Here is a 21,006-nt window from a genome sequence, read left to right on the forward strand (position 1 = left end):
ATCACGCTATTTGTTGAAATACTTCTCCCGTGATCTGGACCTTCAGGTTCCCCAGTGAGGGTCTGTGTTTGGGGGCGGATGATCCCCCTTTCCCACATTCACAGTTTGGGCTCTCACAGTATTTGGGCTGTCTCCTGGGTCCTGCAGGAGCAATCTGCTTCCTTCAGAGGGTCTGTGGATCCTCTTGGCTTTCCTGGTATATTCCTGCTGTAGTTCTTGGAGCAAAAGTTCATGATGCTAGTCTCTGCATGATGCTCTGTCCATCTGAGTGGGAGCTACAATTTAGTCCTGCCTCCTGTCTGCCATTTTTTTCTAGATCCTACAGTGGCGTTAAACTTTAAATTGGAGATCATTGAACAATGCCCCTCTGGAGTTAGAAGGGACATAAGAAACACCTAATTTACCCCTCAGGCTGTCATTTGGGTTGAGGCTCATCCTGCCTAAATCCAAACAGTCTGGACAGTGGCAGAGACAGGACTGGAATCTGCAGCCAACTGAGCCCTTGTCCAAGGCTCTTTATACTGCCCCACACTGTCCTCCTCAGCCCCTCACACTGCAGCTCTCCACACTGGCCATCTTTGAGGCCCACGTGCCTCTGATGACTTGACCCCTTGATGCAACATTCTGCAGAACGATTGTGAAGGTTCAGTTGTGCTTGTGAATATACTCTGTAAAGTCAGTCTAAAACACCAAGCACTGTGCACATTTCTTGTTGTCGAATGGGCTAATAAATGCAATAGGGTCCTGAAAGCATTAAAGTATCAACACCTGGGTCAGGTGTGCTCATTATCATGATTATCCATGGAGCAGATGCTCTGGACAGAGGATCAACAGGAGCCTTGCTTGTTTTTCTATGGGGCTAATGCAGGTCAACCTCCTTAGGGCAGGTGGACCAAGTCCCTGGGATATCAGTCAAGGGAAAGTTTCCCAGTGAGTGCAGGAGGAGTATAGGCTGCTACCTCATAGGTCTCATTTTCAAGATTGGAATGAAGGAAGCAAAGCAAACATGGTAGGTCGCTTTCAATTGACAAGATACCTGGCACCCAAAGGAGATCTGACTGTGCCAGAGGATCTTTACTCTGAGCCATAGAAAGTAGCACTGTTACCTTGATTGATTTTTCCTTAGAAAGGCACTTACTGACTTTTCCAGTTATTTAGGTGTATCAAATGCAAAATCCTACAGAAAATGTTTTGTTGCCTCGTTAGGGATGAATCCCATGGCCCTGAGACTATGTTGGGGCTCACATTTTTGTGTATCCTGTAACTACTGCCCTGGGGCTTGTCCCAGTCCTGGATGAGCTCACAGTGATGTGAAACCATTCCAAACTCTGCTGTGGGGACTCTAAGATCAACCAGGAGCTCAGATAAGGGAGTGATGAGTGTGGCATGAGTGGCTGGGAAAGGCTCCTGGGGAAGGGAGAACCTGAGCTAAGTCCATAATGGTGGGTGGGATATGGAAAAGGGGGACAGTGGAAAGGCATTTTAGAGGAAGAAATGTGTGAGTGAAAACATTGCTTTGTGGAGGTCAATTTAAGTTGCAAGTAAGTGAGAAAAGGAATCACAGTCATCTTTCTAATTCAATCAAGAGCACAAGTAAGAAGAGCTTGCAAGGACATCTCCAGTCTTTTCAGGACTTGAAGTGAAACTCAGCAGGAGGAGAGGTAGAAATACCTGGTAGTGTTTCTTCCTATCTAGACCATTCCTTTATAAAATCATCTTGTGTAGTGTTTTTATTAATAACTTCATGATTATGAAGAAGAAGACAAAAGGGAAGAAGGAGGAGAAGAAGAAAACAATAATAGTTTTTACTATTTATTAAGTGCCTGCTATTTGCAAGGTTTTACTCTCACTTAGTTAACTATCACTTAGATTAGTTTTACTATCACTAATTCTTTTTTATCGGAATTTAAAACTTCTGTTTATCAAAGACACCACTAATCAAGTGAAAAGGGAGAAGATATTTGTTAAACGTGTATCTAACAAAGGATTTATATCCAGAATATGTAAGCAGCTCAATAATAAAACAACCAAATTAAGAAACAGCCAAAAGACTAACAAAGCACATTAAAAAAGTATTCAGTGCCATCACTAGGCATCAGGGAAGTGGAGATCAAAACCATACACACTAGAGTGACTAAAATTTAAAAGATTGATATCAAATGTTGGTGAGGGTGTGGGTCAAACACATTTCTTATACATAGCTGCTAGCAATGCAAAACAGTGCAGGCACTTTGAAAATCAGTCAGGCAGTTTCTCACAAAGTTGGACGTCCATCTACCCTATAATCCAGCAGTATCACTCCTTGATATTTACACAAAAGAATGAAAAAATATGTTTGTAAAAACACATGAATATTCTTGCTCAAGTATACTGCTGTGGATCTTAGTTTGTATTGTACACATGATCATATATGGCCTTGTATTGAGGTCATTGGTGTGTATGTCATGTGACTCCCACAGAATATTCTCTCAGTGCATGAGTGTGTTTGTATCACTACTACTATCACTAATTCTTATTCCCACTTTGCAAGGTCAGTCCTATTCCCAGTTTACAGATGAAGAACTTGAGACTCAGAGAGGTTAAGAAATGTCTCCTATGTCACACAGAAATAATAAGAATTTGAATCCAGGACTATGAGGCTCTAAAATTCATACCTTGTTCCCACACTCTATTGCCTCTCAAAATGAGATTCTCTTATGGTGGTGAGTGGGCCTAGGCTACTATTGAAAGTCAAGTGTGCTTCACTAATTCATAGGCATGAATGACTTTCCTATAGGCAAAAAAAGCTTCAAGCATACATTTTTAAATTATTTTTTCTTGCTGTGGTCATATTTGCTGCTGGTAGTGGTGGTGGTGGTAGTGTGTATATGTATGTATGCATATGTATAATACATAGCAATATATACTCACGTAGAGGGCCGGGTGCGGTGGCTCACGCCTGTAATCCCAGCACTTTGGGAGGCTGAGGTGGGCGGATCACGAGGTCAGGAGATCGAGACCATCCTGGCTAACATGGTGAAACCGTCTCTACTAAAAAAATACAAAAAATTAGCCGGGCGTGGTGGCGGGCGCCTGTAGTCCCAGCTACTCAGGAGGCTGAGGCAGGAGAATGGCATGAATCCAGGAGGCAGAGCTTGCAGTGAGCAGAGATGCACCGCTGCACTCCAGCCTGGGTGACAGAGCGAGACTCTGTCTCAAAAAAAAAAAAAAAAAAAAATATATATATATATATATATACTCATGTAGAGCTACTTATTGACACCTTGTTGTGGGGGCTTTAATTTCAGGTTGTTTATCCTGGTGCTGATTGGCATCAGCATCGCCTGGGTGCCCATTGTGCAGTCAGCACAAAGTGGGCAACTCTTCGATTACATCCAGTCCATCACCAGTTACTTGGGACCACCCATTGCAGCTGTCTTCCTGCTTGCCATTTTCTGGAAGAGAGTCAATGAGCCAGTAGGTATCATCTGGGCATATCCAGAAAAGTCATTCTGGCATAGAAGTTTCCATGTGGGTTTGCATATTCTCTGTGGGAGGGATTCTATTTCCCAGAGATCTTGAGCAGACACGGATGTGCTGCTGAGGGTTTGTAGGGAAAGCCTCCAGGGACCATGGGGCTCTCTGTTGGAGTGAGCTCCTCAGGAGTTGGTATGGGGGGGTCCACATTCTCTCTGTCTCCTCTGTCCAAGACTAGATTTTCTTAAAAATTTTTTTTAATAGAGGTGAGGACTCACTATGTTGCCCAGGCTGGTCTTGAACTCCTGAGCTCAAGTGATCCTCCCACCTCGGCCTCCCAAAGTACTAGGATTACAAGCCAAGATTAGATTTTCTATCTAATCTTGGTGATTTTGACCTGACTGCATGGCACTCCCTAGGCATTCTGTAGCCTCTAGGTGAGTGAGAGAAAGTCCTAGCACGAGGTACCTCCAGTGCTCTACTGTGAACTCGGCTTTCCAGCCAGCACCTCTCAGGGCTCAGTGAAGACAAAGTCCTGGTGCACAAGCAGTTTATACATAAAACAAAGTGCATAAGAAGTAAGGGATACAATACAGCACATGATATGAGCAGGAAGGGATTTAAGAAAGGCTTTATTAGCAGGGACTGAAACTGTCAGGGAAGGCTCCTTGGACCAGCTGGCGCTGGAAGAATTTGAAGTTGGAGAGGGAAGACATGGCATTCAAGTCAGAGAACAGTACTGCCCAGACCTTTCAGGCAGAAGTAGGACAGGAGTGAGGGTGAAGGACTTGTATGGAATCTCACCTGGCTCAAGGAGAGTTTATGAATGTGAAAGATGGAAGATGTGGCTGGAAAGGTAGGTCAGGGTTTCATTAACAGTGATCCCTTTGGTGGAATCTTTAGGTTTTTCTAAATATGAGATCATATCATATGTAAATGAGGCCAATTTGACTTCTTCTTTTCCAATTTGGATGCCCTTTTTCTCTTGCCTAACTGCGCTGTCTAGGACTTCCAGTACTATGTTGAATATAAGTGGTGAAAGGGTATCCTTTTCTTTTTCCAGATCTTACCGGAAAGGCTTTCAATTTTTCCCTGTTCAGTATGATGTCAGCTGTGAGTTTGTCATATATAGCTTATAATCTTTATTGTTTTTGAGGTTTGTTACTTCTGTACCTAATTTGTTGAGTTTTTATTATGAAAAAATTTGAATTTTTAAAAAATTATATCGTGGCAAATTTATTGATTTTTTTTGAGACAGGAATCTCACTGTGTTGCCAAGGCTAGTCTCAAACTCCTGAACTCAAGTGATTCTTCTGCCTCAGCCTCCAAAGTAGCGAGGACTACAGGCACACCCCGTGCCCAGCTAAGAAATATTTTTTTTGAGTGAAACAGTGTATGGGGGATGAATAGGGAACATATTTTTTCTTTTTCCTTATTTATTTCTTCATCTAGAAGTCACTTCCAGATGCCAGCATAGGGTGAGGCACTAGCAACACAAAGTGAATGAAACCTGTTTCCTTTCCTGGGCAATCCCCCGGTTCAGATTGGGAGACAGAGAACTATTGTGATTCCATGGCAGTGTGGTTGGTCCTGGCCCGGATCTGTGTCCACAGTGCTGTGGCCACAGCAAGAAAGGGTGCACCCACCCTGTGTAGCTTGTCCTATTTAAGCTAGAATGAGATTACCAGGAAGAGAAGAGCCTGTATTCTCCCAGACAGAATGAGCTGTACAAAGACCTGGAGACAAAAACACATGCCATGCCATGTGGGGGGATAGCTGATAATTTGGAATAGAAAGTGCAGGGATACCAATGGCTAGCAAAGAGGCTGACCAGCACCTGATAAAACTGCGAAAGCTCTTTTGGGCCACCCTTCTAAGAGCACATTCTATTTTGTCACTGGCCTGCCAGACTCAAACCTAGTCCTTTAGGTGAGGACTTACCTAAGGGAAAGATAGAAAGGAAAAAAGGAAGGAGGGAAGGAAGGAAGGAGTAAAAAAAAACCCTGAAAAATCATCCCCTCATGTTTCTGGTCTCTTAAAGTCTTCCATATTCTAACATGCAGACCCAAAATTTAATGTAAAAACAGTATAATTTTATGTTCTCAAACTAAAAATAGTTCATAAAATAAACTACAAAGAGGGCTAAAAAAGTAAGTGTTACTTATATTTTGATGGAAAAGTTTCTTTCTCCTTCATCTTCCAAAGACCCAATTTCTTTTCCCATGTCTTTGTGAAATACAAATTACCTCACAAGTAATTACTTTTCATCTGAATATGCCTAAATCTGGAGATTGGTGTTGACAGTAGCTGCAGGTGGAGAGGCTCAAATTATTTTTCAAGTTAAAGGGAATTTTTGGAATCAAGTCTGTAGGTTGACATTCTATTCCAGTTATTAGACACTTTACCCCATTATATTATGGCTCCTTGTTCAATGATCGAGGTGAAATCATGTTGCTGAAACATGATAGACAGACACACTGAGTGTGTCTGTCTGAGTGCATAGCACTCCTAGCCATATTCTGAACTTCAGTGTTCTGGGTTCAGAGAGCCTGGAGCTACCACCTCTCCTACCTCTGCTCCTTTGCCTCTGCCTCTGCCTCTCCAAAGAATGTTAGAAAGGCCATCTGTTTTGTGTGTTCAGCATGAGTTAACCCAGGGTTTTCTTTCACAGGGAGCCTTTTGGGGACTGATCCTAGGATTTCTGATTGGGATTTCACGTATGATTACTGAGTTTGCTTATGGAACCGGGAGCTGCATGGAGCCCAGCAACTGTCCCACGATTATCTGTGGGGTGCACTACTTGTACTTTGCCATTATCCTCTTCGCCATTTCTGTCATCACCATCGTGGTCATCTCCCTCCTCACCAAACCCATTCCGGATGTGCATGTGAGTATCCATTTAGGGGATCTGTCCTTGTTTCATGTTCACACTGCAATGTTCTTTATTTTTTTTTTTAATTTTTCATTATTATGAGTACATAATAGTTGTATATAATTATGGGGTACATGTAATGTTTTGATACAGGCATACAATATAAAATAATCAAATCAGGGTAATTGGGGTGTCCATTGCCTCAAGCATTTATCATTTCTTTGTGTTAGGAACATTCCAATTCCACTCTTAGTTATTTTAAAATACAGATTATGGTGGCTCATGCCTGTAATCCCAGCACTTTGGGAGGCCAAGGTGGGAGGATCGCCTGAGTCCAGGAGTTTGGGACCACCCTGACAACACAGTGAGACTCTGTCTTTAACTTATATGTATATAATAAATTAAGTATAGCTGCCCTATTGTGCTACCAACTACTAGATTTTAATTCATTCTAATTGTATTTTTGTACCCATTAACCATCTCCATTCTGTCCTCCATTCCCCACTACCCTTCCTGGCCTCAGTAACCATCAATCTACTCTCTATCTCCATGAGTTTGGTTTTTAAAACTTTTAGCTCCTATATATGGTGAGAACATGAGAAATTTGTCTTTTTATGCCTGGCTTATTTTACTTAACATAATGGCCTCCAGTTCCATCCATGTTGTTGCAAATACAGGATCTCATTCTTTTTATGGTGGAATAATACTCTACCGTATATTTGTACAATATTTTCTTTATCCATTCATTTGTCAGTGGACACTTAGATTGATTCCATATCTTGGCTACTGTGAATAGTGCTGCAGTAAATATAGGAATACAGGTATCTCTTTGATATACTGGTTTACTTTCTTTTGAATATATATCCAGTAGTAGAATTGCTGGATCATATGGTGGCTCTATTTTTAGTTTTTTGAGGAACTTCCATAGTGTTCTTCATTGTGGCTGTGATAATTTACATTCTCACCAACAGTGTTTGAGGATTCCCCTTTCTCCCCATCCTCACCAGCATTCATTATTGCCTTTTTGATAAAAGCCATTTTAAATGGGGTGAGATGATATCTCATTATAGTTTGATTTGCATTTCTCTGATGATTAGTGATGTTGACATGCCACAACATTCTTGGTCAGCCTCAGCAAAATTATACATCTTACATTCACATTCACATGACTTGCCATTGGTTTCACGTGGAAGGATACATGCCAGGAAACATGGTGTGCCAGCAGGCTGATATCAAGCCCATGTCTTTAGTCAGAGTCCTCACAGTTGTCCACCCTTTATTCCAGGGCTTATTCTCTGAAACCTGCTCCCCAAGTGACAGCTCAGGTGCGCAAGATCACATGGGTGGTACAGGGCTACCTGGCTTAGAAGCCTATGTTCCAAATAGAAACTGGTATTTCTTTTGACAGTCCCATGGTCAAAGCTTTCAAAGGTCCCAACAAAGCACATACCTAGTTACAAAAATCAGTCTACTCAGGGAAACCCAAAATATAGTTTGCCTCTTTATTTTTTTTCCAAATTAGTCCACCAAAAATTGACCATAGGATGTAAAACATTTCTAACAATATCAAAGTCTAATTGATTCAAGACTTCAAAAGTTGCAATTACTCTTCTTTAACTCTAGATGCCCCCATTGGTTTAGAATTCATTCATGGCTCTCCCAATTTAGATAAAGATGACCAATTATGAGCCATTTTTATTAGTAGTCTGGTAACCCAACACAGATTTCCAGGTTTCCAAGGGAACAGGGCCAGAAAGTTAACCCAAGGTCATATTTATTCCTAGAAAACAGAAGGATTTTGTTAATCCTTTACTTTACTCATGCATGCACAGACTATGGAATCCCTAAGAGACCTTCAACTTCATTGCCAAATTTTTAAGAGCTGTGACAAACCTAACGTCAAACAAAGACTGCTTTTATGGCAGCAGAACTGAATCACATCTATTTGCTGGACCTGTCACAGGCTTTCTTTGTGTTGTATCAACTGCCTCCTCATGTCTCAAGTCTTTGAAAGTATCACAACCCAAACACATTTCTAGTTGATGCCCTAGACCGAGTTCATGCTCTAGATCAAGTTTTTGGTTCATGCTCTTGACTATGTCAATAGAAACTGTGCCTTCAGCTCTACCATATTCTATTATGGCTCATGATTCTAGCTTCTTATCCACATAATGTGACATAGTGCAAAAATCTGAACTTACACTCCTAACCTGGACAAATGGTTGTCTTGTTGCTTCCTACTGCCAGTGCTAAAAGGAACAAATTATTTATCACACACACACGTAAAAGAGTTCATTCAACAAACATTTCCATATGAGGCAATCTTTTGGCTCTGAATATGCATATATCATAGAGGCTAGTATATACATGTATATTACTTTCATCTAAGTTACCAATGTTTTTAGAGATAATGTTATGGATGAGAATCATTGTGTATGTTCTTCTTGGTACTGAGATGCCACATTCCCTTCCCTTCCTTGATGCATATCTCTTTGCCCCCCCAGCTTCTTGTCCCAAGATGCTATTTGGATCTTTCTGTTGACCTGTTCTGCCTTCTCTGCAGCTCTACCGTCTGTGTTGGAGCCTGCGCAACAGCAAAGAGGAGCGTATTGACCTGGATGTGGAAGAGGAGAACATCCAAGAAGGCCCTAAGGAGACCATTGAAATAGGTGATTTATGACCCAGAGCAGATCCTAAACCATAAAAGTTACTCCTACAACAACAAGACAACTTTACTGAAGCTCTTCCCTAAATAATTTTATCAGAGCTCAGATGTCTCCCCTCCAGGGCAGTGAGGAGCAGGGTGGGGATGAGATGGATAAGTGGGTTTGGGGAAGCTAACTCTGAGTTCAAGGGAAAGAAAGGGTACAGAATCATTCAAGCTCCCTCACCCCTCATATTTAAAAAATTTTTGTGAGTACGTAGTAGGTGTATACATTTACGAGGTACGTGAGATGTTCTGATGCAGGCATGCAATCATGCCTGCAAGCAAGCACATCATGGAGAATGGGGTGTCCACCCCCTCAAGCATTTATCCTTTGAGTTGCAAACAATCCAGTTGCACTCTTAATTTTTTTTTTTTTGAGACCGAGTTTCACTCTTGTTGCCTAGGCTGGAGTGCAATGGCGCAATCTTGGCTCACTGCAACCTCCACCTCCTGGGTTCAAGCGATTCGCCTGCCTCAGCCTCCTGAGTAGCTGGGAATACAGGCATGCACCACCACGCCCGGCTAATTTTGTATGTTTTTAGTAGAGATGGGGTTTCTCCATGTTGGTTAGCCTGGTCTCAAACTCCTGACCTTAGGTGATCTGCCCGCCTTGGCCTCCCGAAGTATTGGGATTACAGGCATAAGCCACCACACCCGGCCTTGCACTCTTAATTTTAAAATGTACAATTAAGTTTTCATTGACTATAGTCACCCTGTTGTGCTATCAAATAGTAGGTTAGTCATTCTTTCTATTTTTTTATTGTACCCATTAACCATCCCTACCCCATCCCCAGACCCCCACTACCCTTCCCAGCCTCTGGTAACCATCTTTCTACTTTCTATGTCCATGAGTTCAATTGTTTTGATTTTTAGATCTCACAAATAAGTGAGAACATGAGATGTTTGTCTTACTGTGACTGGCCTATTTCACTTAACATAATGATCTCCAGTTCCATCCATGTTGTTGCAAATGACAGGGTCTCATTCTTTCTTTATGGCTGAATAGTACTCCATTGTGTATATGTACCCATTTTCTTTATCCATTCATCTGTTGATGGACACTTAGGTTGCTTCCAAATCTTAGCCATTGTAAACAGTACAGCAACAAACATGGGAGTGCAGATATTTCTTCAATATACTAATTTCCTTTCTTTTGGGCATATACCCAGCAGTGGGATTACTGAATTACATGGTAGCTGTCTTTTTAGTTTTTTGAGGAACCTCCAAACTGTTCTCCATACTGATCATACTAACTTTCATTCCCACCAACAGTGTACATCCTCACCAGCATTTGTTATTGCCTGTCTTTTGGATATAAGCCGTTTTAACTGTGATGAGATGATATATCATTGTAGTTTTGATTTGCATTTCTATGATTGATGATGTTGAGCACATTTTTATGTGCCTATTTGCCATTTATATATCATATTTTGAGAAATGTCTATTAAAATCTTTTGACCATTTTTGATTGGATTCTCACCCCTCATATTTGACAGCACTCAGTGAGTAAGTGTGGGTGAGGAATTTGCCACCCTGCCTTGATTTGAGGAATGGCCAGGGATAAGAGAAGAGTTGGAGCTCTTCTGACATAGCCTGTGAACTGAGGGCAGATGGAACCAAAGCTATGGCCAGTTCTAGTGACATCAAGATGAGGGGATAGAAGCCCTTGGGATCTTATGTCGTACTGGCTTACAATATCAAATGCAGAAAATCAAATTTCTCTGGAAGACCAATGAAATAACGCTTAGTCAGTGCCCAGAGACTTATCCTGTAAGTTAATACTTTCTTCTACTTCAGTATTGCAACTTTTCCTCTCTATGTGGGAAACGTGCACACGTGGAGGATGGTTGTGGAGGTGTGTGGTGTGCAGAGCTATGGGGGCTCAAGGTCATATGTGCTTTACCTGGTGCTGGGCTGGAGGCCTCATATCACTCCATCTGAAGGAGAGCACAGGTGTAGCTCAGAACAGATTCTCAATCTGGCCATCAGGAACATCATAGAATCCTACCTGGGGAAAGAGCCCTAGAGATCATTTGGTCTTATCATCTCATTTTATAGACATGTAAATTGAGGCTTGGGGAGGGAGAGGCTGTGCCTAAGGTCTCAGCTTTGTTACAATCTGCTCTTGATCTTCGAGTACCTTTCAATTCTAAAACTTGTGACTGCAAATACTGGAGAGAGCCTGGAGACACAGCAGCTGGCCATGGTGCTGAAAACAGCCCCTTCCTGCCTCCCTGGGGCAGGCAGGCAGGAAGGAACATGCCCTCTACTTCTCCTACCTCCAAAAATGTCTCCACACTGTGTAAGAATATCATAGATTTTAAAGGGACATGGATTAGGAGTATTTTGAGTGTCAAAAGGTCTTATTGTGGAAGAAGAGATTATTTTTATGCCAGAAGGCAGACTTAACACTGGTGGGTGAAAAGAATTCATCCGATTTTAACTCAGAGTAAGGAGGCAAGATAGTGCAGAGATAGACTGTGAGATTTGGAATCAGGAAGAACTGGGATTTAATCATCATCAATTCTCTTCCTAATACTCTGGGAAAGTGATTCCATTGTTCTAAAGCTCAGATTCATCACATAAAAGTATTCTAAATGAAAACCCATGCCTCTTATGCTCTGCTGTAAGAATTGTCTATATTTACCACCATCATGATTGCTTTGAAGGAAGAGTTTCTAATTGAGTTGGTCTGGACAGGGATGAGCAGTATGTGTACATCTGTCAAGGATTCTGTAGAGGGAACTTCCGTACTGGCTAGAGATTTGACTTGGTGACCTCTGAGGTTCATGGCAGCACTCAAATTCTGTTGTGTCTTCATGAACTTAGGGTGAAATCAGACTGAACATCCTACCCTATTAAAGCACAATAAACTAAGCTATCTTGAGGGATTTTACAGACCATGAATGTCACATTCACCATTCTCTGAGAAACAGCAACACAAGGAAGCTTTGCAGGTGCATCACTGTCCCAGTATCATCAACCTCACCACCACCACCACCACCACCACCACCACCACCATCATTGATAATGATATGATCATAACATGTTTTAATTATAAACACTTTAGTGATTCATTTCAGCAATGCATCATCCTCTTAAGGCAGATAATGCAAGTACAATTCTTCCAATTTTCCTTCCTTTCCAGAACAGGAAAATGTGACACAGAGAATTTCCTAAGGCCATTCAATTTTTTTTTTTTTTTTTGAGACAGAGTCTCACTCTGTCACCCAGGCTGGAGTGCAGTGGCACAATATCAGCTCACTGCAAGCTCCATCTCCCGGGTTCACGCCATTCTCCTGCCTCAGCCTCCCGAGTAGCTGGGACTACATGCCACCATGCCCTGCTAATTTTTTTGTATTTTTAGTAGAGATGGAGCTTCACCATGTTAGCCAGGATAGTCTCGATCTCCTGACCTGGTGATCCACCCATGTTGGCCTCCCAAAGTGTTGGGATTACAGGCATGAGCCACCGCACCAGCTGGCCATTCAACTTTTTATTGGCCCAGAAAGTCATGTATTTCTCACTTGAGGTCATCAGTGATCCTAGCTTATTACTCCTTCTTCCCCACTCTGCTATTTTGGTGGAGTGAGTCAAAGGGGAGAGGTGTGAGTGTGTGAGACAAAAGAGAGAATAGAAAGAGACCTACACTTTTTGACCTCTACTGTGTCAAGGGACATGGATTAGGAGTATTTTGAGTGTCAAAAGGTCTCATTGTGGTAGAGGCTCTACCCCAATAAGAGCTAGAGCCTCTCTCATTAAATCATTAAATTCTTCATTAGTACAATGAAGAAGGTATTATTTATCCAATTCTTCTGATACCTGAAGATAAGGGAGGTGAATTAACAAGACCATAAAGCCAGGTTTTGGTCCCAATTCTGACTCGTGTGAACTTGGTCACTGAGATTCTTCCCAGTTCTAAAATTCTGTGATGTTTTAAAGCTAAAATTCTGTGATGCTGGCCATGGTGACCTACGTCTGTAATCCCAACATTTTGGGAGGCCAAGGTGGGAGTATTGCTTGAGTCCAGGAGTTCAAGACAAGCCTGGGCAACATACTCAGATACTCTAGAAAAAAAAATTTAACTGGACATGGTGGCACGCACCTTTAGTCCCAGCTTAGCTACTAAGGAGACTGAGGTGGGGGGGATCATTTGAGCCCAGGAGTTCACGGCTACAGTGAGCTATGATTACCCCACTGCACTCCAGCCTGGGCAACAGAGCAAGACTCTGTCTCTTAAAAAATAAAGATAAAATTCAGTGACTTGTAAAAATGGGAAAGTGCTTTGCAGGGTCTGTGACTGTGGTGCTGAAAACACAGTGGGCTTGATCTCTTATCTAGTGAGTGCCAGAGTGGGCATTTGAAACCAGGTTTGTCTACCTCCAGGGCCACACCTGGGCTCAGAGGAGGGAATCAGTTCCCTTGGTGGGTATTCAATTTGAGCATCAGGGCCAGGTGTGGACAGTTTGATTAAGCAGTGTTGATATGTGACATTAGATCCTAAGCCTCGGAAGTACTGCTCATTGCTGCACCGCAACAGGAGCTGTTCAGACCAATTCTTACCACCTGGCTGGGTTTGTTGTGAAGCCTTAGAATGGACAGATGTAACCAACGCACTCCTGAATCATGCCAGCCAGACTGCTTTCTGGTGATGTAGTGAACAGATATGAGATTTTGTGTTTCAGAGTTGAGTTTTCCTTCCTATGGCACAATTCCCCAGCCTATTATTAATGTGCCTTTATTATAAACTATTATTTGATCTGACTGTTCCAAATCAAAATGAATTTGCATTGGGCCTGATAGAGATAAAACTTAGACTAGCTGATCCTAAGGATGCAGATAGTAAGATCATTTTGTCATTAACTTTGTTGGAACATTTTCTACCGTTTTCATTCCTTAAAACAAGAAAACATGGAGGAAATTTGGGGAAATTTCTCATTTTTGGGAAATTTCTGCAGAATAGCAGATGCTTCATGGTGTGGCTTCTCCCCTGGAAACTTTTCTAGTCCATCCTGCTTCTGTGTCCAATAATTCTTCTATGCCTTTGCCCAGAAACACAAGTTCCTGAGAAGAAAAAAGGAATCTTCAGGAGAGCCTATGACCTATTTTGTGGGCTGGAGCAGCAGGGTGCACCCAAGATGACTGAGGAAGAGGAGAAAGCCATGAAGATGAAGATGACGGACACCTCTGAGAAGCCTTTGTGGAGGACAGTGATGAACGTCAATGGCATCATCCTGGTGACCGTGGCTGTCTTTTGCCATGCATATTTTGCCTGAGTCCTACCTTTTGCTGTAGATTCACCATGGCTGGACTCTTACTCACCTTCCTTTAGTCTCGTCCCGTGGTGTTGAAGGGAAATCAGCCAGTTGTAAATTTTGCCCAGGCAGATAAATGTGTACATGTGTAATTATAGGCTAGCTGGAAGAAAACCATTAGTTTGCTGTTAATTTATGCATTTGAAGCCAGTGTGATACAGCCATCTGTACCTACTGGAGCTGCAGAAGGGAAGTCCACTCAGTCACATCCAGAAAAAGGCAGACTAAGAATCAGAAGCCATGTGATTGATGTCTGATGTGAGTCTGTCTCAGGTAGATTCCGGGTGTCAGTGTGGTTTGTAATCCTTGAATATTGTTTTAGAAACTTTGGTCTCCCTGGTTCCTGCCACTTTTCCTGTCCATCCTCCTCCCCATTTTTTTTTTAAAAGAAAGCTGTTTTCCCCCCATCATATCCCTCTTGAGTTTTGCCTGGACTTTCCCTCTCAGGTGTGTCAATCAGGTAAACTGAGGAATGCATGGAAGCTGAGGATGGAGCTTGATGGGCTCCCTGTCCTGGGTGTTTGCTCTCTGAAGTGGAGGCCTGAGGAAGGTAGTACTTCCACAAAAGGGAGGGACCCGGGCCCCAGCCTCAAGCTAGTGGGGGAGGCAGATAGCCTGAGTCCAGGGGATTTTCTGGGCTTCTTAAAATGTCCATTGTGAGTTCCCTGTGTTTGGGATTCCACTCACTTTGGCATTCACAGTGCCTGGAATATCTTAGATTTTCAGCAATGCGTGTTGAATAAATGAATGACATAGGCATTTATTTTTAAATCCTTGCTTGCTTTTTGCATGAGCCTGGCCCTTAGTTAACCTTTTCTTGTGGCTACACAAAGTATGCCCACTGGTTACTAATGACTTGGGATGCATTTGTCAAACTGATTATATTAGTTTTCTAGGGATGCCATAACAAAGTAGCACAGACCAGATGGCTCAAGCAGCAGACATTTATTTTCTCACAGTTCTAGAGGCTAGAAGTTGGAGGCCAAGATGTCAGCAGGGTTGGTTTCTTCTGAGGCCTCTCTCCTTGGTTGCAGATGGTCATATCTCACTCTGTCTTCCGTGGCCTTCCTTTTGTCTGTGTCCTAAATCTACTCTTCTTATAAGGACATCAGTCATATTGGAATAGGACCCACCCTAATGTCTTCATTTTAATCACCTCTTTAAAGCCCCTACCTCCAAATACAGTCACACTGTGAGAAACTGAGGGTTAGGAAGTCAGCAAGTGAGTCTTGAAGAGATACTAAACAAACCCACAACACAGATAAAGTATGCATTTTGGAGATTTCCAAGCCAGAGTCTCCCGTGAAAAAGGTAAACTGAAGCAGTTATTGTGCAGCAAAAGGAAATAGAATTACAAACTGAACGTATGTAGGTGAGGCAAGGCAGGGTAGGGCAGGGCCTTTGGGTAGGCTGATCAGAGGGTTTTTCAACAATAAATCAATGGGAATGCATTTGTTGCTCCCAGGACCCTGGCACCTTGACTCTGGGACTATAGCATGTCAGCAAATACAAGCAAAGCCCAACACTCTGATTTGCATTTATGCCAATCTAAACTATCCGGTGTTTAGTTTGATTTTTTGAGTGCAGGTTCATTCAAGGACCAGGTTCCCTTGTGCTCAGGGTGAAGTAGAACCAGAAAACATCGTTATGCATTCCCAGAAGTTTTGGAAGAACCTTGGTAGAAAAGCAGAAGCTGCTCTGACGGTGAAAATATTTGACTCCTATCAGTTTTTGGTCAGGAGAAGATATCCACCTAGACCAACCCGAGGAGAAGGCTCAGAGTACAGATATACCCCGAGCAACGTGATCAATGTCCTTGAACCTTCATTTTTCATCTGAAAACAGAGACATAAATGCCTGGCTCACAGATTGAAATGTTATACATTGCCAGCATTTATCAATATAACATTTATTTAAATAAGTAGGTGCTCAACAGGCGTTGGTCTTCTAACTTGTCTACATCCCATCCCCATTCCAGGGTCTTCAGAATTGAAGGAGAGATGCTGTATCACTGTTAGAAGGCTGCTTTGGGACATTCTGCAGCAGGGAGGAGGGACTGTCAACCCCTACACCATGACCACCAAGTTCCTCACCTTGGCTGAGTCCCTAAATCTCTCTGAACCTCAGGTTCCTCCAAGCATAATGCAGACTTCACAGAGCTGTTGTAAAGATTAGGTGAGGTCAATTGATATTGCTTAAAAGGCCCGGTCCATAGAAGATGCCCAATAAACATTACTGCTTTCCCCCTCACCCTACTGCCTGAAAAAATATTACACCTGTGAGACTGACTTTGAGAACCAGTGTGGGTGGGGAGTTGTGCATATAAACTATTTAATGAGTACCAAACACAAAAGTCAAGCTTGTAAAATATCAGGCCTTGCCCCAGAAAGACAAATACCACATGATCTCACTGATATGTAGAATCTTAAAAAGTCAAACTCAGAAGCAGAGAGTAGAATGATGGTTATCAAGGGCTGGGGGAGGGAGGGACTGGGGAGATGTTGGTCAAATGATACAAAGGTTTAGTTAGGTGGAATAAGTTCAGAAAATCAATTGTACAATGTATCAATTACAGTTAATAGCAATATAACATATACTTGAAAATTGCTGAGAGTAGTGTGAGTGTTCTACCACAAAAAATATGTGCAGTAATAGATGTTAATTACCTTAATTTAGTCATTTCACAATATATACATATATAAAAATATGTTGATGCCATAAGTATATATAATTATTATTTGTGAATTTAAAAAATAAAAATAATTTCCAAAAAAAGTGACAGGCATTGGACATGTAGAGGAGGGGCCACAATTAAGCAGATGGGCCCTAAAAGTCAATGGGGTCAGATTTTTCTTTCCCTGGGTGCTGTAATGTACCTCAGCCATACCTACACACCTTTGGTTTCAGAAAAGACTTTCGGTCCTAACACAGCTCTACAAATCTCAAAGGAGGAACTGGGGAAAAGGTTTCTCCATTCTTCCAGTGTTGGTGAGGAAATGAAGCCCCTTTAGAAGTTAACTCTAAATAGTGGTTTTCAAAATGTGATCTTCAGACCAGCAGCCGCAAAATCATCTGGGAACTTGTTAGAAACGCACGTTCTCAGGCCCTATTCCAGACCTACAAAATCAGAAATGTCAGGGGAGGGGGTGCATCCCAAAAATCTGTGTTTCAACAAGCCCTCCAGGGGTTCTGATGCAAGCTATAGCTGGAGAATCACTACTCTAAGCAGCCCTTGGTCTGGTTCTGAACTGCATGTGTGTGAGCTGCCAGCACTCTTGTGTGAAGAAGGTCCCTTTATCAGATGGGTTTTTGCTACCAGTTTCCCAAGCATGGGATACATGGAATTAAATTGCCTGTTCTTTCACTGAGTGGCTCTCAGGACTTCAAAAGCTGACTGGGTTAAGGATGCAACATGGGGCTGTGGGGCTGAATTGTACTTACCTGAGTCCCTTGGAGCCAGTCACACAACACCGGCCCCACTGACCTCATCCACACCTCCCTAATCCCATCCCCACCAAACTACCAAGACAATGCCACCTCACTGAAACAACTTCATCCATCAAATTACAATTTGGAGGTTAGGTGAGATTTTCTTTGGACAGGATAGGAAGGATGTTAAGAAAACCCTTTCATCCAGGCAAGCTCACTTATGCTTTTCTCTCGAGGTTCACTTTTGTGAAGGAGGACAAGAAAACACAAGCTGCAGCACCTCTTTTAGAAGATGGTGACTTCAGCACTAGGAAAGAGTGCGTTCCAGTGAGTTCCAAAGAAGGAATGTCACTGAGGGAACAGCAATGCCGGGCACAGCTACACACAAGCAAAGTAGCGCTCTCAGGTAGGTCAAAGGCCCCAGGACCAACTTCACTCTGTAGGGACAGAGGCCAGGCTTTGCATTTTGAAAGATTCCTTTTAAATAGGCATCTATATTTAAAGAAGTTTTTTTTGCCTGATAAGGCATGATTTTTCAGTTCTATAAATTGAGGACTGATAGGCAGTCATTCAACCCCATAGAGAATACCATCTTCTTTTTTTTTTTTTTTTTTTTTTTTGAGACTAAGTCTTGCTCTGTTGCCCAGGCTGGAGTGCAGTGGCCTGATCTCGGCTCACTGCAACCTCCGCCTCCCGGGTTCAAGCGATTCTTCTGCCTCAGCCTCCCAAGTAGCTGGGATTACAGGCATGTGCCACCACGCCTGGCTAATTTTTCATATTTTTAGTAGAGACGGAGTTTCACCGTGTTAGCCAGGATGGTCTCAATCTCCTGAAGTCATGATCCACCCGCCTCAGCCTCCCAAAGTGCTGGGATTACAGGCGTGAGCCACCGCGCCTGGCCTAGAATACCATCTTCAATTTGGGGAAATGAATAGTGCCCCTGAAATTATTGTAGCATAATTTATCATTTGCTCACCCTAAGTAGCTCAGTCTATTCTAACGGGGCATTGTACAGGCAGAGTTACTCACTTCATGTTTACTAGTGGCTCTGCAGTTGAAATAATCTCTAAACTTACCTATATTTTAAAAATGGTTCAAGTTGCTAGATCCAATTATCAACTATCCTGGCCTCCTGCTTCCTGACCCATATCTTGTGCCAACTAGGCTCACCATAGATATATTTAGTATTTGTCCAGAATCTCTGGAGAACAGGGAATCAGGATGTTATGGGGTTTTAATGTTTTTATTTTTATCAAAGGAATACATTTTAATTTATGGGACTATAATGCAGGTTAATATAGCATCTGCATGGCATCTTTTGCATATGTAGCTCCCATCCCGTTTTCAAAGTGTCCTCATCACAACCACAGGAGGTAGGTAGATGTCCTCATTTTTCAAAAAAACAAAATACGCAGTTGAGACTAAATAATTTGCCAAAATATACACAGCAAATCACTGGCAAAACCAGAAACCGAATCCAGGACAGTCTAGACATTTTCCACTATCCATACCATCCAGTGGCTTTTCTTCCTCTCCCTTTAGCCTCTCAAAACTCAAAACATAACACAAGCTTCATGTCAGATCCAGTCCTCTAGGGAACGCCAGCCAAGTGAAATTCTCCACTTTTCCCTCTCCTCTGCCTCGCTTCAGGAGACTGAGAAGGCACTACAAATAGTGCTCTGTGAACTTCCTTCCTTCCATGAGAACAAGCCATCCCTTTACCTTTTGAACCATGTTTATACACAGGAACCACTCTCAGCTCCTTTCTAAGCTACCCTGAAACCAGTCAATACTAACATCATGATTTTTTCAATGGGATTATATGATAACATAATTGGGATTTCACAGGTGTAATTAAAAGAATTAATTAAATTTAAATAAAAAGAATTTCCTCCTAAGAAAATGGTTCAACAAAAAATACACATCTGTCAGCTAGAAGTGTTAGGTGCTACCACTTGGAACCGAGATCACCTACCCTAACCTTTGTCAAACTGATTAGATCCTGTTCTGTGTTTTCTTAAGATTCTTTATTTGTCTAGTTGGTATCAATTTATCACAAGGCCAATGAACTATATGTTTATTATTTTCTGTATTCTTGATGCTCTGGTATTTGGGGGATCTTGCAGACTCAGGGAAAGACTGCTCTTCCCAGGGAGGTCAAAGCAGCTTCTGCTTTTCTACCTTACAGATAGCAAGGTCTGCTTTTCTATCTTACAGGTAGTAAAGAGCTTGCCTGGGAGCATGTCTTTCATATACAAACCAACCAATCCCAAGTCTATCACCCCAAATCCAACTTCCACACACCAAGCCAGTATTTCCTCTGCACTGAATAATCCTAGGGCCAGGCACCAGGCAACTAGAGACCAATTCAATAGCCCAAAGCCCACTGGAATTGTTCAAACTAGTCAATCCTAAACCATTTACTCTGCCCTGTTCTGCCTTTCCCAAGGAAACTCCAGTTAAGGTGCTGGCCCATTCCTTTACTCCTTTCTGCCTCCTAATGACACCAGTGCTTTCCCTATGTCCCTGTGTGACATATGACTATCCCCTCTCTGAGATCTGAGAGTATAATAAACTTCTTCCTTTCAGACGTTGTTCTCTCCTCCTGGGGCCATACCAATTTGACCATATCTTACCCAACATCTACATGCTTAGAACAAATCCCTTCCACCTCCTATAGTTAGCTCAAAGGGCTGCAGGACACCATCAGCCTGTTGATCAGGAATTGCACCATCATTTCCTTAAAAGTCCACCCATCTCTTTCTCAACCTTTCTTCTGGCCCCTTTACCTTCTCTTATTCTCTCTTTGTGCCCATTCATCTCCCTTCATTCCTTATTTCCTGGTCCAGTTATTTTATGGACCTCAGTGAACATACATCACCGGTCTCCATCTTCACTTTTCATCCCTTTCCTCCCCTATGCCCCAGAGCCCTCTGAAATTATTCAAACTAGCCAATCCTGCTTACCTTGCTTTATGCATTTCTTCCCACAAAACCATAATAAATGCTCTTGCCCATGTTTTTCTCCCATTCCCCTGCCTCCTGAGCAACCCTGGGGCTTCCCCATGTAGATTTTTGTGGTGTGGCATGCCCCTTTGCCTTGGGAACTGTTAAGTTACAAACTGTCTTTTCAATGGCAGTTGTCTTCTGATCTGTTGGCCTCACCATACCTCAATAATGTAAAAACTGCATTAAAAAAAGAAGTGGAGTTCTCTATGCTTCTGAAGT

At 42.3% G+C, this 21,006-nt stretch overlaps 1 protein-coding gene across 3 annotated transcripts in view; it reads left to right on the forward strand.

The window, feature by feature from the left end:
• Positions 1-18,379, forward strand: part of SLC5A1 (solute carrier family 5 member 1) — a 71,288-nt gene extending 52,909 nt beyond the window's left edge. For all 3 annotated transcript variants that reach the window (XM_019018692.2, XM_019018693.3, XM_055374312.2), the window contains 4 exons: positions 3,288-3,456; positions 6,128-6,343; positions 8,892-8,997; positions 14,088-18,379. In XM_019018692.2, coding sequence (XP_018874237.1) covers positions 3,288-3,456; positions 6,128-6,343; positions 8,892-8,997; positions 14,088-14,311 — 715 coding nt within the window. In that variant the 3' untranslated portion in view covers positions 14,312-18,379. The remainder of the gene's footprint in view (positions 1-3,287; positions 3,457-6,127; positions 6,344-8,891; positions 8,998-14,087) is intronic.
• Positions 18,380-21,006: the final 2,627 nt, after the last annotated feature.

The sequence above is a fragment of the Gorilla gorilla genome, chromosome 23 (assembly GCF_029281585.2).
Source record: "Gorilla gorilla gorilla isolate KB3781 chromosome 23, NHGRI_mGorGor1-v2.1_pri, whole genome shotgun sequence".
In the NCBI taxonomy this organism is placed as follows: Eukaryota; Metazoa; Chordata; class Mammalia; order Primates; family Hominidae; genus Gorilla; species Gorilla gorilla.